The 16,048-nt window shown below is 47.5% G+C and overlaps 1 protein-coding gene across 1 annotated transcript in view; it reads left to right on the forward strand.

Moving 5' to 3' along the window:
- SPAG17 (sperm associated antigen 17) overlaps nt 1-6,547 on the forward strand; it is a 311,336-nt gene extending 304,789 nt beyond the window's left edge. The window contains exons 44-47 of the mRNA XM_068270990.1: nt 178-238; nt 4,305-4,449; nt 5,716-5,853; nt 6,460-6,547. Coding sequence (XP_068127091.1) covers nt 178-238; nt 4,305-4,449; nt 5,716-5,853; nt 6,460-6,479 — 364 coding nt within the window. The 3' untranslated portion in view covers nt 6,480-6,547. The remainder of the gene's footprint in view (nt 1-177; nt 239-4,304; nt 4,450-5,715; nt 5,854-6,459) is intronic.
- The last annotated feature ends 9,501 nt before the right edge of the window (nt 6,548-16,048 follow it).

A 16,048-nucleotide genomic window follows, 5' to 3' on the forward strand; every position in this document is an offset into this window, starting at 1 on the left:
TCAGTCGCCTGTAGGCATGTGCCTATAGCGCCTTATGGGAAATCCGGCCCCGTCTAGGCTTACTGTATACAGAACGCCAGGGATTTTCCAGGCAAGAAGGAATGAGTTTGACGGTAATTACAGCTGCGTGGAGCCACCACAAGATGGCAGTATTTCACTTTTTTGTTTTCTCTGCAGATATCGGGTGAAGCCTCCTCCCCCGAGCACCGGCCTGAGAGTCACCTACACCCCCGGCCCGGTAAGTGCCCAGTGACAAGAGGCTGACCATCTCTACCAATCCAAGGCCAGTGTCTTTTCCTGGCATTCTGGTTAATTTCTCATTCAAAATGGGTAACTGGGAGGGAAGAAAGGCGTATGGATAATCCAAATAGATAATAGAAAAAAATATTATCTTGTGTGAGGTAAACAGGTCTTAAAGAGAACCAGAGACGAAGCACCCTCATGTATTTTACCATATATATCAGTGGGAACATTAGAGAAAACATCTACCATGCTTTCTGTTTCATTCTGCACTGCTGTTTCTTATCAGCCCTGATAAAATCCCTGACTGAGCACTCAGTCTGATATAATGAATTGTATGTGTAGTACGTGTCCCCACTGTCCTCCTTAAAGGAGTTATCAGCCAATATCTACAAAATGAGCTTTACTCACCTGGGGCTTTTTCCAGCCCCTTGCAGCCGACCGCTCCGCTCTGGGCCGCCGTTCTGGTCTCCGAGCATGGTGTGGAGGCCGACCCTGAGGTCGTCCTCACTGCGCCTGCGCGAACCGCCGCTGTCAATCAAGCCCACGTTGTACACGGCTTACTGCGCAGGGGTGGTGTGCAGTAGTTTTGCGTCTGCACAGTAACGTGGACTTGATTGACAGCGGCGGTTCGCGCAGGCGCAGTGAGGACGACCTCGGGGTCGGCCTCCGCACCATGCTCAGAGACCAGGATGGCGGCCCAGAGCGGAGCGGTCGGCTGCAAGGGGCTGGAAAAAGCCCCAGGTGAGTAAAGCTCATTTTGTAGATTTTGGCTGATAACTCCTTTAACCAGTTCACCCCCAAGGGTTTTTATCCTAACGGACCAGAGCAATTTTCAGTTGTCAGCGCTCCTCCCTTTTATTCCCTAATAACTTTATTACTACTTATCACAAGAAAATGATCTATACCTCGTTTTTTTCGCCACCAATTAGGCTTTCTGTGGATAGTACATTTTGCTAAGAATTTTTTTATTCTAAATGCATTTTAATGAGAAAAACAGAAAAAAAAAGAAAAAAAATCATTATTTCTCAGTGTTCAGCCTTTATAGTTTTAAAATTAAACATTCTCCTGTGGATAAAACAAACACGTTTTATTTGCCCAGTGGTCCCGATAATTAAACCGTTTAGATTATGTCCCTACCACAATGTATGGCGACAGTATATTATTTTGAAATATAAGTGGTTATTTTTCTGTTTGTTCTGGCCATAATTACAAGCCCCTATGTAATAAATTAAAATTAATTTTCCCCCATAAAATATAGAATAAAAAAAGCTGAGTCCCTAAGGTAACTATTTATTTATTTTTTTTAAGCTGATTTTTTTTTTTTACAAGTGTTTTTTTTGGGGGGGGGGGGGGTTGGAAGTGTAATTTTATTAATGATGTGTATATACTTGAAAATGTATGTATTTTGTAAGTGTAATATACTTTTTGGCCACAAGATGGCGCTGGTGAACACTCATAGGACGTGTTCACTTTTTTTTTTTTTTTTTTTTTTTACACACTTTATTAAACTGTTACATTTCCTGTTTATGTGAATGGACGTAGCCGCTGTTCGCGGTCACGTCCATTCACTCCAGGCACTGCGATTGGGTAGAGGACTGTTCAGTCCTCTTCCCCAATCGCCCAGCACGGGATCCCGACGGTAATGGCGGCGGTAGCGGCGGACACACGGCGGTAGCAGCGGCGGGAATGCGCGACGTATTAAAACGTCATGTTGCTGTTAATAGCGGTAAGCATGACGTTTTAATACGTTAGGATGGCGGTAAATGGTTAACACACCCTGCAAAATTGGTGTTTCTAGCATGTCCGGGGGCTTTGCTATTAACCACTAAAATCGGCGGGCAGTGACTGTAATGTAAAAAATGCAAACGTATATTTTTTTACAAAAAAATGAATGTTAAATGTAAACGGCGACTAGCCCTTGTTCTCCAGGACTATCAACTGGTGAACTGTTCAGGCCATCTCTATTGACAAGATGTAAACCTATCATCTAGGAGAAAACTTGGAGAAAAAGTGATTTGGATTGGGCCCACTGTCTACAAACAAGGAATCAAACAGAGGCTCGTAGCAAACAACAACACAAAACAGAATACGAATGAGGATTTTACATAGTCTCAATAATATAAAAGTAACCAGCCTATCAAAAATAACAATAATAATAGTAACAATAATAACATTAACAACAAAAATAGCTGTAGTGTAACCCTACAAGTGCATGTATTGCCAAACCTGGAATGCCCATTTGAAGGACAGAATTATGTTCTAAATTCAATGCACTGTAAGATTTATTCCAAATTGAATCCAGCAGTAAATAAAGAATAAAGATACCGCACATACTCCCTCTAGTGACAAAGTCGTGGATATTAGAAAGATTCTGTTGTATCTGTAAAGAAATGTAAAAATGAATGAATAATAAAAAAGTATAAAAACCAAAGTTGATGTATTCTCACATACTCCCCCAGTGGCTAAAAATTGTAGGTATACCCGAGGTTCAACTTCACAAATACATTAATGTAAGCATATTATTGTTATTATTAGTATTGATTTATAAAGCACCAGCAAATTCCGTGACGCTGTACAAATTAAGAAAGAAACATGGGGTCCTCCAATGATCTCCGCCTGACCTCCCCACGCATTTCTCATTCCCATGCACGCTTACAAGACTTCTCAAGAGCTGCCCCCACCCTATGGAACTCCCTTCCACTCCCCCTCAGACTCGCTCCTTCCTTCAACACCTTCAAGCAAGCCCTCAAAACACATTTCTTTAAAATGGCCTACCCCACATCTACCATGCTCTAACTCTCTCAGTCACCCACCTTTTCCACAGTCCTACCTTATGTGTCCCTCCCCCACCCTTTAGATTGTAAGCCTTAGCAGGGCCTCCCCCCCCCCCCCCTTTAGTGTGTCCTTCTTAATCTCGCTGCCCCAGCAATGACACCCTTCTCATGGACTAACTCGTACTTGATTTGCTGGGTCTCTGTAAACCGCATTTTATACCCTGATTGTATGTATAACCTTGTGCTATGTTGTATAACCGTTTGCTACCTCTCTGTCTGTCACCCCTTGTTACAATGTATGTATCCCTAGTTATTGTCCAGCGCTGCGTAATATGTTGGCTCTTTATAAATACAATAAATAATAATAATTAATAATGGGTACATAATAATACAGATAGTGGTATACATCAATATACAAAATACAGAATTGGTACAAGATTCAGAACTGGTATTGACAGTGACAAATGTACCATGAATAAAATGTGTAATATGCTGTACAAACTAAGAAAAGCAAACATGGTGTACATAATGAAACAGACAATAATATACACAAAATATGGACACTGGTACAAAATACAGCACTGCTGATTACACTGACGGATGTAACATGATGAATAACAGAGTGCAAGCTAGGAAATGAATAACATTCCAAAACACAAAAGGGTGAGAGAGTCCTGCCCTTGTGAGCTTACAATCTATGAAGCGGGCAGTCAAGCAAGCAAATAAAACGTCACTAATAGTTGTGGTCCAAGCAAATGTTTAACCATCAGGTTGTAGCGTAAAACGCCAAGATTCTAAAGAACGTGGGTGGGAGGTTGGGAGATTTGCAGCCCACACTTGTATCACTCTTCTATATCCTATTGCCTTACCTGGTACCAAAGTACCACACTATGCAGGGCTCCTGGAGTCTCTGTGGTTTTTTGTCTTTTCTTGAAGGTTCTTCGGTCTTTCCAGATATCCTCCCATAATTTTCTACATTGTTTGCAGTCCAGATTTCTGATTTGATTGAAGGTTTTTCTTATTTCCTTCCAAAACATCCGGGCAATACGAGATTCAGTGACTCCCATCTCAGACCCAATAGAAGCCTGGAGCTTCAGTCCAGCAATTTCTCCATGTCATGCCCCAAATGCCTACAGCATTAATATTACTGACCCTTCCAGGGACCGCAGCAACCAGAGAAGGAATAGGCGGGGTTCTGCTTTTGTGCCCCCTGGATATATGCTATAATGTTCTGTTAATGAACTGTAATATAAATACCTTATTTCCTCCATTTTGTGTCCCCTGCAGGTGGCGGCGGGGATGCAGACCAGATTGGACGTAGAGCTGTTTGCGATGGCCATCGGTTTGGAAGGTCCGGAGGGGGCCGCTGAGTGCTCACATTGCATCGAGATCCAGAGTGAAGTGGAGACGCTTTTCCTGCCTGTCGTTGCAAATATCCTTCAGTGGCGTGTAGAGAGACCCCATTACAGCACCCCCATCATGTGACTCCCAAATACAGCACTTCCTGTCACATGACCACAGAGGACCCGCCTCTGTCATGTGACACCACTACTACACCCACTGTAATGTGGCCACGAAGTGCAGCCCCCAGGGACAATGTACACACACATGTGGTTATTGTGAGCTTGTGATTTATAAGTCTGTGTCTGGGAGTTGCTGCTTTAGCCTCTGCAGGAAGCTGATGTGACGCATGACCAAGACTAGGGAATCAGACTTACATATAGCTGTAGGGTTTTGTGTAACTGCAGACAGGGGCGTTGTTAGGATCCTAAGAGATCTGGGGCACTTTTGAGCACAGAATGTGGGTATGGTCATGGGTGGAGCCAAATTTACATGAACTTAACAGCAGTCTAAATAGGCCTGCCCAGCAAAATGTTGGATGAAGCCCCCCTCTCCATTAATACAATAAAAAAATGAATGCAGCATATCAGAAATCACATAAATAGGCAGAGTTACCTGGTTTCTGTGCTGGCTGGTCTGGCTTTCTGCTGGGCGGGCAGGCCTGATACCAGGTTATCTGGCAGTTCCCCTAGCATTTCTGACCTTCTAGTAACCACCCCCTTCCATGCTTCCACGGGCCTCCCATTCAGGCACCACAACTTCCAGCATGCTTCCATAAAGGAATCACAGCACCCAGCATGGCACCATAACACTCAGCATGCCCACCATTGAGGCACCACAGCTCCCAGCATGCCCCCATAGCATGCCCTGACCTTCAAGTGAACCCCCTCCCATGCTCCCACCCAGAATGCCCCCACAAAACAACCACAGCTGCCTGCATGCCCCCATAAATGTATCACAGCACCTAGCATGCCCCCATAGAGGCACCCAGCATACCCCATATAACTACAGCTCCCTGCATGTCCGTATAAATGTATCACAGCACCCAGCATGGCACCACAGCACTCAGTATGCCCACATAGAGGCACTACAGCTCTGACTCTGCCTGGAGGACATCCGTGGCACCCCAGAATAGATCCGTGGCACGTGCCACTGATCTTTGGGGCTAGCACTGCCCCTGAGTGCAGATCTCCTAACAGCTGTTCAGCCGAGCCTGCAGTTAGCAGGTATGGCAGCCTACATGTATGCAGCACAGTCCAGAACCCTGTCATATCTCCAGACCAGATGATTGGAGCACACAGACCTCCCTGTATACACATGTTTATTGTGAGCATTATATCCTTAACCCCGCCTCCACCCGTCCTGACAGCCAGTGTGTATGAGAGCCTGATAGAGGGCGGAGCTCACACAGGATTGGCTCCTGGAGTCAGACTTCTCAGTACCAACCCTCAGGCCAGACTGGAACTGCTCCGGCCCAGAAAAGCTGCAGAACCAGGTAAGGGTGGGGGATGGGGTGAATTGGGGGCGGGGTGTTTTGTAGTTCATGTTAGGTATTAATAAATTTAGGTTAATTTTCCACACTGGTAATACATTTATTTTCCTGACACCTTAGCAACATTGTAACCTTTTTAGCAGAACTCTCTGCTCCTGGTATTGGCTTACAGCTTTCCTCATTGCACTTAGCAGAGAGAAGGGGACTTGTGGAGGGGGAGAGAAAACTGTACATCCACCCTCTGCTGGTGACTATGCACACTGCAGAAGGAGTATGTAATGTTTTATTGCAATACTATGAGCTTGTGCTGTAACACTGCACCCCTGGAATTCATTAAGATGTAAGATATTCTTTCAGAGAAACTCGCCAGAGATGGGACGCTCAGTGCAGTCAGTCTAAAGATTCTGCATTGGATGCAGCTGCCTGTATCTCCACCATTATCCAGACTTCTGGGAGATGCAGTGAGCCAATTACAGGAGGAGGTGATCTGAGAATTATGGGGGAACTTACTCTTTTCAGTGGTTGTAGGGAACAGAAACTGAGGGTCTTTGTTTTTTTGGGCAGGGAAAAGATGCTGTGTCGACTCTGAACTGCATTTTTCTCTTCCAGGTCGATCCACCGGCATCTGATTATCAACACAGAAGACAAAGCTTCTATTTTCCTATATATTTTATGTTTAATAAATTTGAAAAGATTATTTGTCATTGTGGCAGTACAGCTTGCTTCCAGCAGGGGGCGCCTGTGGATGGTTAATGTTGCTGAGTCTTCAGTCTCCTCCTCTCCAGGCAATAAGCACTGACACAGAGGATAAAGTAACATTATTATAATGCACACATTTATAAAATATTTATTAAAATCAGTTTTCTCCATTGGGGGGCGCCGTACAGAACACACAGGCCATCCAAAGTCCAGCCATACAGTGTGTATAAATAGTACAATCCAAAAGTGAACGTCCTCAGAGGACTATGGATCATTTATCTCCAATCTTGCAGTTCACAAAGTAGACAAGAGCACCCATCAACCCATCAGGTAGTCGTGTCTCTCCTGATGTGCAAGCACACATGAAGAGAGAGACTGAGGGGATGTTAGAGTTAGGGGTAATTTAAAGGACACCCGATTTGAAAATAAACTACTGAAATAAACAATTGCATCTATCCTCCTTCTCCTAAGCATGACTTGTTAAGATATTCCACAGTTTTATTTTGTATTTAAATCTACTTTTTAAGTTTTTACTGTTTTATTGTTTTTGCTCAATAACACATTCATTGAAGTATGCCAGAGCTAAAATATAGACCTATTGACCCTTTTTATCTCTTTCCTGCTCTCAGAAGCCTTTTTCTGCTAGGAAAGTGTTTTGTAGTTGTAATTTCTTATCAGTGAGGGTCACACTGTACTCTGACCCAGTCCTGACTCACACAGGAACTGCCACTTACATACCCGATATTTAACTCTTTCAGGCAGAAAAGAAAAAAAGGAACACAGCCTAGTTATTTGTGTGCTAGGCACTGTACATACACGTCTGTCTCATCAGGTCACATGTCACTTCAGGTATCCTTTAACTTATTAGAGGTACTATAGCCACGAAGCTGCACAAGGTTTCGTCATGCAGGCCTTTGTGCTCAGGTAGATCCAGGTGCTGGCTGGTTGACTCCCTGGTACTTGGAAGCTATTGGCGGTTTGAGCACTTGGACAGTCTTTTTTCCTGCATATAAGAATAGTGATGACAGAACCGTTTGCAGGGCAAACAGTTCCGTTTGCGTCTATCGCAAACTATACAGGCCGTCGAGACCACCCTATACTTTCCCATGGAGCCATTTTTTGACCCCTCACCCTGAATTCACATGGGACCGGGCAGCCAACCAGACAGGGTCACCACCTGGGCCACTCCCCCCCTGTAATAGGCAAAAGCTCATTGACCATTTTCACTCTGCCTGTAGTCAGTGTAGGGTGAGAAGATACAGATACAGGGACAGTATTAGATAGGCTGTATTGTGATGTTGTCCTGTGTAGCTGCTAATCCTAGGTCCCCCCCCCCCCCAACAGTCCTTTTGAGGACTCATCCTTACCAAAAAAAAGTGCAGATATTGACCCTGCTGTACTGATTTTTTTGTTGCTTTTTGTGGTGTGGTGTGTTGTGGCAACACAACACCCGTATACAGTGTGTGGCTGGCTGTGTCACCGATCTGATTGATTGTCAATGACCCCCACACAGCGCCACCCGTGTCACCTAACCACAGTTGTCCTTTAAAGGGACCCTCAGGAAAGCCATAAAATGTAATCTGGACTTACCTGGGGCTTTCTCCAGCACCCCTGTAGCCCGCAAACTCCCCCAGCGTTCTCTTCATCCCACCGTGGTCCTGCTGGCAGCTCTTGTAATCAGGAGACTTTGGCTGAAGTCACGCGTGCCCGCCCCAGCACGTCATCACACGTGCCCGCCCCCAGCACGTCATCACACGTGCCCGCCCCCAGCACGTCATCACGTGTACCCACCCCCAGCACGTCATCACATGTGCCCGCCCCCAGCACGTCATCACGTGTGCCCGCCCCCAGCACGTCATCACACGTGTACCCGCCCCCAGCACATCATCACACGTGCCCGCCCCCAGCACGTCATCACACGTGCCCGCCCCCAGCACGTCATCACACGTGCCCGCCCCCAGCACGTCATCACACGTGCCCGCCCCCAGCACGTCATCACGTGTGCCCGCCCCCAGCACATCATCACACGTGCCCGCCCCCAGCACATCATCACACGTGCCCGCCCCCAGCACGTCATCACACGTGCCCGCCCCCAGCACGTCATCACACGTGCCCGCCCCCAGCACGTCATTACGTGTGCCCGCCCCCAGCACGTCATCACGTGTGCCCGCCCCCAGCACGTCATCACACGTGTACCCGCCCCCAGCACTTCATCACACGTGCCCGCCCCCAGCACATCATCACACGTGCCCGCCCCCAGCACGTCATCACACGTGCCCGCCCCCAGCACGTCATCACACGTGCCCGCCCCCAGCACGTCATCACACGTGCCCGCCCCCAGCACGTCATCACGTGTGCCCGCCCCCAGCACGTCATCACGTGTGCCCGCCCCCAGCACGTCATCACGTGTGCCCGCCCCCAGCACGTCATCACACGTGTACCCGCCCCCAGCACATCATCACACTGCCCGCCCCCAGCACGTCATCACACGTGCCCGCCACCAGCACGTCATCACACGTGCCCGCCCCCAGCACGTCATCACACGTGCCCGCCCCCAGCACGTCATCACACGTGCCCGCCCCCAGCACGTCATCACACGTGCCCGCCCCCAGCACGTCATCACACGTGCCCGCCCCAGCACATCATCACACGTGCCCGCCCCCAGCACATCATCACACGTGCCAGCCCCCAGCACGTCATCACGCATGCCCGCCCCCAGCACGTCATCACGCGTGCCCGCCCCCAGCACGTCATCACGTGTGCCCGCCCCCAGCACGTCATCACATGTGCCCGCCCCCAGCATGTCATCACACGTGTACCCGCCCCCAGCACATCACACGTGCCCGCCCCCAGCACGTCATCACGCGTGCCCGCCCCCAGCACGTCATCACGCGTGCCCGCCCCCAGCACGTCATTATGCTGGTCGCTGTAAGCATCCTGCACATGCGCGGTTCTAGTGTGAAACCAGCTTCAGGATCTGAGACTGAATGGTAAGCTGCGGCAAAGGGTACAGGCATCAGAGACGTCACACTGACTACAATATGCTTTTTTTTCTATATTAAAGTGGAATATAACCCAGTATTTCTTCTTTGCTCTAAGATATAAAGATTATTTACAGCATATAATATACTAACACAATGTTTATTTTTAGTAAAACAGCATTTAAAGGGTTACATCACAGGACTGACTTTTTCTCCTGCAGGAGCTGCTGCATCCGAACTGGTGATTAGCTTATCTTCTGTATACATTCTTTACTTGAAACAATTAGGGCTGGTGCACACCGAGCAGGTTTTCTGGCGTTTTTACAGCTGCTTGCGGCTGCGGATCCGCTAGGGTAATGTATCTCAATGGGGTGGTTCACACCAGAGCGGGAGGCATTTTGCAAAAACACATACTCCCTGGCTGAGGCATTTTTTGGATTGCGGAGGCATTTCTGCCTCCAATGTAAAGTATAGGATTTTGGAAAACCGCTCTGAAAAACGCCAGTTCAGAGCGGTTTTCCAGGCGTTTTTGTTACAGAAGCTGTTCAGTAACAGCTTTACTGTAACAATATATGAAATCTGCTACACAAAAAACGCTACCCAAAACCGCAAAGCGCTAGCTAAAACGCTACATAAAAATAAGAACAAGTGTTTAAAAAATCGCTAGCGGTTTGCGGATCTGCTAGCGGTTTTTGGTGTGCACCAGGCCGAAGTAAACATTCTCTGGCTGTGCAGAAACTTATGCTAATGAGTCCTGGGGTAAAACACAGGTCAGAAATCACTGCTGGCTGCATTTACAACAGAATTACAACAGTTATGAATAAAATGCACCAGCAGCTTTCAAAGCAAATAAACGGAACTTTGGGAAGTTATAATTTATAAATGAATTATAATACTTGTGCACAAAAGCAAATATGATAATTGTATGGGTTATACAAAGTAGGAAAACACATTTTTGTTGAATATTTTGTCAGAGTTTTAAACCACTTTAATCTTGTAATGCACTCTTGTAAATGTTAGAGATGTATTTACTTTTCTTATTTAGGCTGGTTTCACAGTGGGATGTTAAAGTCCCACGTTACAGCAGCCAGTAAAGCAGCCTAACTCACAGCAAGGATAAATCAATGTGCTGTTCACAGTGCCCACGTTGCGTTATATAGTAACGCAGCACGCTTAAACAAAGTGCTGCATGCTGTATGTTATACTGAGCTAAGCCGCGTTACACTGCTTGCACATGCTCAGTAATGTTGGAGGAGGTGGTCTCCCCTCCTCCTGCGGGGCCAGCCACATGGCTAATTAATATTCACTGCACTGTGGAGACTCATGGTGGGACTGTAGTGTTGTCCGGATCATGAATGAATCGTTCATTTCATCCGGATCTTTTTTGTGAGTCGAATCATCCGGATCATCACAATGAAAGATTCGGTTCACAGTGGATGTCTGTCTGGAAGAAACAGGAACATACAGAATGTACAGTGCAGGGACTTTTTTTTTTATTAATCAACAAACTTAAAGCATACAAGGAATAATAAATAAGATAAAAGTATGCCTGTAAATCAAAATACCATCATACAGCATACAATGAAATAAATATAAAAAGTATGCAATACAAGTAAGGAAACAAATATAATCAGGGAATAATCTTTCCCACACCATAATACAACTGAAACAACGCCATGATTACAGAAAAACTCTGTCAATGTACCCAAGAAAATACAAATCAAACAAAACTGTGCTATGCACATAACTTGTGAACAAGAACTGTTCCATACTCCAGAAGTATAGCTGCTGAGGAGACATCACTCATCTACATTCAGACAAACAGGACAACCAGACAGAAAGAAAAAAATAAAACACATAACACCAACCACCACCCAAAAGGACACAAGTCAACACCTACATCACATCATTCAAAACAAACAGGACAAAAAAAAAGAAAAGAGAAAGACATATAACATACACCACCACCCAAAAAGTGAAGGACAACACCCACATTACACCATACATTCCACATACATACCGCGGGACTTTTACGCCCGACCAATAAGCAAGTACATAAGATTAGAAGACACTACACAAGACAAGACTGAAAAGAAATTGAAGCCCAAACACAGGACAAAACCACACCAACAACTAAAAAGAAGAGCACAAAGGTACACTCCCCTTGTGTCTGCGGCCAGACTTCAAAAAAATGTCAAAGAAAAAAAAATCTGAGGTGTACAAGAGAAGCGACAGACAAGCTAACACCCAGGAGAGACCTCCGCCAGTTTAAGGAGGCTTGATGTTCTGCCACGCCAGAACCCAAGCTCCTCTCCCCAGTTTCTTTCTCTCCAAGAACCGAATATTCCTCACCTCACCGAGAATAGTGCTCACCACCACCTGGACAGGCAAGTCTCGCTGTCTAATAGCTAAGTCACACCGTGCCAACCATAAGTGTCTCCTAACCACTAAGCTGACTACGTATAAAGTGCTCAAATCATAACCCTGGCGCTGATTGAACGCTCCATAGGCCCACTCAGCATAACTGAGATGCGCCAGAAACGGGATATTCAGAGCCCTCCCCACCTGTTTGTACACCTCCACGTTGAAAGGGCATGACATCAGGAAATGGTCCATGGTCTCCTCAACAGCACACCCCTGTCGAGGACAACCACGCTCTGCCACCTGCCGACACTTCATGTTCCCTCCAACGTAAAGTTTGCCCTGGAAGGTAAGCCAGGCGATGTCCCACAATTTATTCGGAACCCGCGGCGAATTCAACAAACGCAAGCCCTCCTCCATAATTGTGCCTGGGCAATCCCTCAAAGCCAGTGAGTCAGGAAAGTAAGAGTCCACCAACCTAGCCGACAAGACTTTCCTGTCGACCGATCTGATGTCCTCCACCATCAATCCCCACTGCTGCAGTTTCTTCAAACAAGGCAAGACATAGGTCGGAAGGTAGCCATGACGTGCTCTCAGATTTTTCACTGGGCCACCGCTCTTCCATTCTCTAAGGAAAGGCTCACACCAAGTCTGGAAGATACCTACCCAGCTAGGCGGGTTCTCCAACAACAAACTACCAATGTTGTGTTTAATAAAAATCAAGGAGAAAAAAACGATCGGGTTGACCATACCTAAGCCACCCTCCCGCCTAGCTTTGTAAGTAATATTCCTGCGCACATGGTTTAGCCTGTTTCCCCATAACAATAGGAAAAACAGGCCATTGACCCTGGTGTATAGGGATGCTGGCAAAATTGTGACATAACTGACATATAACAATATTGGTATCAGGTAAGTCTTGATCAGGTCAATCCTTTCCCTAAAGGTCAAACTCCAACCTTTCCAGCGAGTTACTTTCCTGTCGACATCAGACAGCTTGCTTTCCCAATTTCGCAGGCCATAATCGCCTGGGCCGAATTTGATGCCAAGAATCTTAATTTCTTCCTGAGGCAAGGGAAAAGACCCAGGAAGTCTAAAGGACTCTCCAACTTTACCCATCCAGAAAGTTTCACACTTATCCGGATTGATCTTCGAACCAGATGCCAATGAGTACCTGGTGATCTCCTCAGCAACCACCAACGCCTCCTCTGCATCCGAGACCACCACAGTAACGTCGTCGGCATAAGCCACCACCTTCAGAGATGAGCTACCAGAGATGCCCACTGGAACCCCACCAAGCGTGCTGCCCTCTAGCCTCCTCACGAAGGGGTCGATGGCAAACACGTATAGTAGAGAACTCAGCGGACAACCCTGGCGAACCCCCGAGCTCACCTCAAAAGGCTGGCCGATCCATCCATTGATCAGCATAAAACTTTCAGCCTCCTTGTATAAAGTTCGCAGCCAATCTACAAACCCCCCCTGCAAACCATACACAGTAAGCAACCGCCATAGGTACTCATGATTGACCCGATCAAAGGCTTTGGACTGATCCAACGTCAGCAGGTATTTTCCCCAACCATCAGCCCTGCACCGTTCCAGGACTTCCCGGACAGCTAACAGTGCTGAGAGTGTGCTTCTTCCTACAACAGAGCAGTGCTGATGGCGAGAAAGCACATCTGTCACCTGGGACAACCGCCAGAACAAAATTTTCGCCAGGATCTTCCTGTCGACATTGAGAAGGCTGATGGGACGCCAATTCTCAATCATCTCAGGATCACGACCTTTTGACAACAGGATTACTGCAGATTGCCTCATGGAGGGTGGTAACTGGCCCCCAGCAAGGCAATCGTTGAACGCACCAGCCAATTGAGGGGCCAGGATTGACACAAAGGCCTTGTAAAACTCAGCCGTCAGTCCATCCGGACCCGGGGTCTTTTTAGGTGCAAGGCCACCAATGGCTCTCGCTACTTCATCTGCAGTAATCTCCGTAGTCAAGTCTATGGCAGAAATATCAACATCTTCCAAACCCGGCGTGGAAGCCAAGAAGTCTTCCATCCTCGCCTGGTCAAGTGGCTTCTCCCCAAGCAGATCAGCGTAAAACCCTCTAGCGATGGCTAGAATCTCTGCCCTGGACTTTGCCAGAGATCCCGAGCCATCCCTGAGACCGATGACCGTCTTAAGCGCTGCACTTTGTTTAAAACTCTGGTAAGGGTCAGGCGAGCGGTATTTACCATGATCCCTCTCCAGAGCTAAAGAAGCCAGCCGGTCGTACTGCTGCTGCCTAAGTTGAAGTTTGACCTCAGAGATCTCCCCCGGATCTCCGCCCTCAGAGACGAGAACAGTCAACCTCTCCCTTAGACGCTGGTAAGCTAGATTTCTACCAATACTCCTTCGGGACGCTAGACCCTTGAAAAATCTCACAGCACGTTTTTTTACTTCCTCCCACCACTCAGACCTATTGTCAAAGCAGTCCAGGATGGAAACCTGTGCTTGAAAAAAACTCCTCAAAGGATTGTCTCACCTCATCTTCCAGTAGCAGGGACGAATTCATCCTCCAAATACCCCGACCTCTGGGAGGAGCATTCGAAGCATTCAAGCCCACCGACAGAATAAGGTGATCCGAGAACTCCACCGCCAACAACTTAGGAGTTGAAGTGATGAGGCCCTCTGAAACAAAAAATCTATCTATCCTAGACCTAGCACTACCTCTATAAAAGGTGAACCCCGTGAGATCTGGGGAGTGACGAATGTGCACATCCACCAGATCCGCCTCATCAACTAATCTTGCTAAATACTTACCATCTACGCCTATCTGGACCTGGGCCCTTGCCCTGTCCTTGGCCCTAGTGACGGTGTTGAAATCACCACCCAGGATCACAGGATAGGCTGAAAAAAGGTATGGCCTGATCTGCATAAGAAGGCGCTTTCTCTCCCCCTTAGACTTGGGGTCGGCATAGATGTTGATTAGCCTGAGATCCTGCCCCCTCATGCAGACGTCCAAGACCAGACACCTACCCATCTCTACCTCAATTACTCGCCGGCACGTTACCATGTCGGCCCTAAAAAGGACCGCCACACCACTACCAGGCTCTCCCGCAAGAGACCAAAAACTCGGACCAGACACCCAGTCCCTCTCGGCTAGCCAAAGGTCAGCCAAAGAGGTGAGCCTGGTCTCCTGCAGGAAAAACACATCAGCCTCATGGGCAGCCAAAATCGAAAAAGCCAATTTTCGAGCCCTGGTCATTTTGATGCTGGCAACGTTGATCGTCGCCAGCATGAGTGGTGGGGGAACAGCCATCAGAATAATTTAGGTTTCCCTTTATACTCTTTTTGACAGTAGACAAAAACTAAAACAAAAATACAACGTCAACAAAAAGAAAAAGACATAAACACATAGGACCATGTCCCCTCAGACAACTTCAGGGGTCTCGACCACCATCTCCTCCTCTTCCGATGAAAGGGGGGAGGCAGCCAAAACACCAAACCTGTTTGAGAGTTTCAGGTCTCTACTCTCTTGTCTCCTCTGCTCAACTGTCTGCCTTAGCGTCTGTCTCTTCTCTTCAGAGAAGGACCGAGGTGCAGACTTTGACCCAGTATTCCTTTTTTTCTTGATTTTGAACCTCTGCTCGAGATATTCTTTCTCCTCTGCCGACAGGTGCTCCCTCCTGCAAGGGGCGGAGGAAGCACCCGTCGGCTCGGGAGGCGAAAACACAAAGGCTCCTGAAATCGAAATCACGTTGACAGGCAGGGAGGCAGCCCCACCTTCAACGGGAGAAGAAAGGGTAGGAACAGGGGAAGGTAAAGGAAAGGCAAGGGAAGGAGGAGAGGGAGGAGGAAGGTCAGGGGGAGGAGGAGTGGAGGGGGGAGGGAGATCGGGAGGGGAAGGGAGAGGGTCAGCAGGTGAAGGGAGGGAAGAGGAAGAAACCCCCTTGGGAGGATTTCTCCTCCGAGGCTGCGGAATAGGAGGATTTGTTGGGGGATCGCCTGGAGCAGGGGTAGGGCCCTTAGTCCCACCACCTCTCCTATCCCCACCAGATCTAGTAGACCTGGTTCGCTGCTCCTTGGGAGGAGAGTCCCCGCCACGAGCAGCATCCCGGACATAAGTCGATGACCTGGGTCCAGATTGCCCTACAAGGGCCATGCTGGCTGGAGGAGGAACC

Source organism: Hyperolius riggenbachi, chromosome 2 (assembly GCF_040937935.1).
Source record: "Hyperolius riggenbachi isolate aHypRig1 chromosome 2, aHypRig1.pri, whole genome shotgun sequence".
Classification (NCBI taxonomy): domain Eukaryota; kingdom Metazoa; phylum Chordata; class Amphibia; order Anura; family Hyperoliidae; genus Hyperolius; species Hyperolius riggenbachi.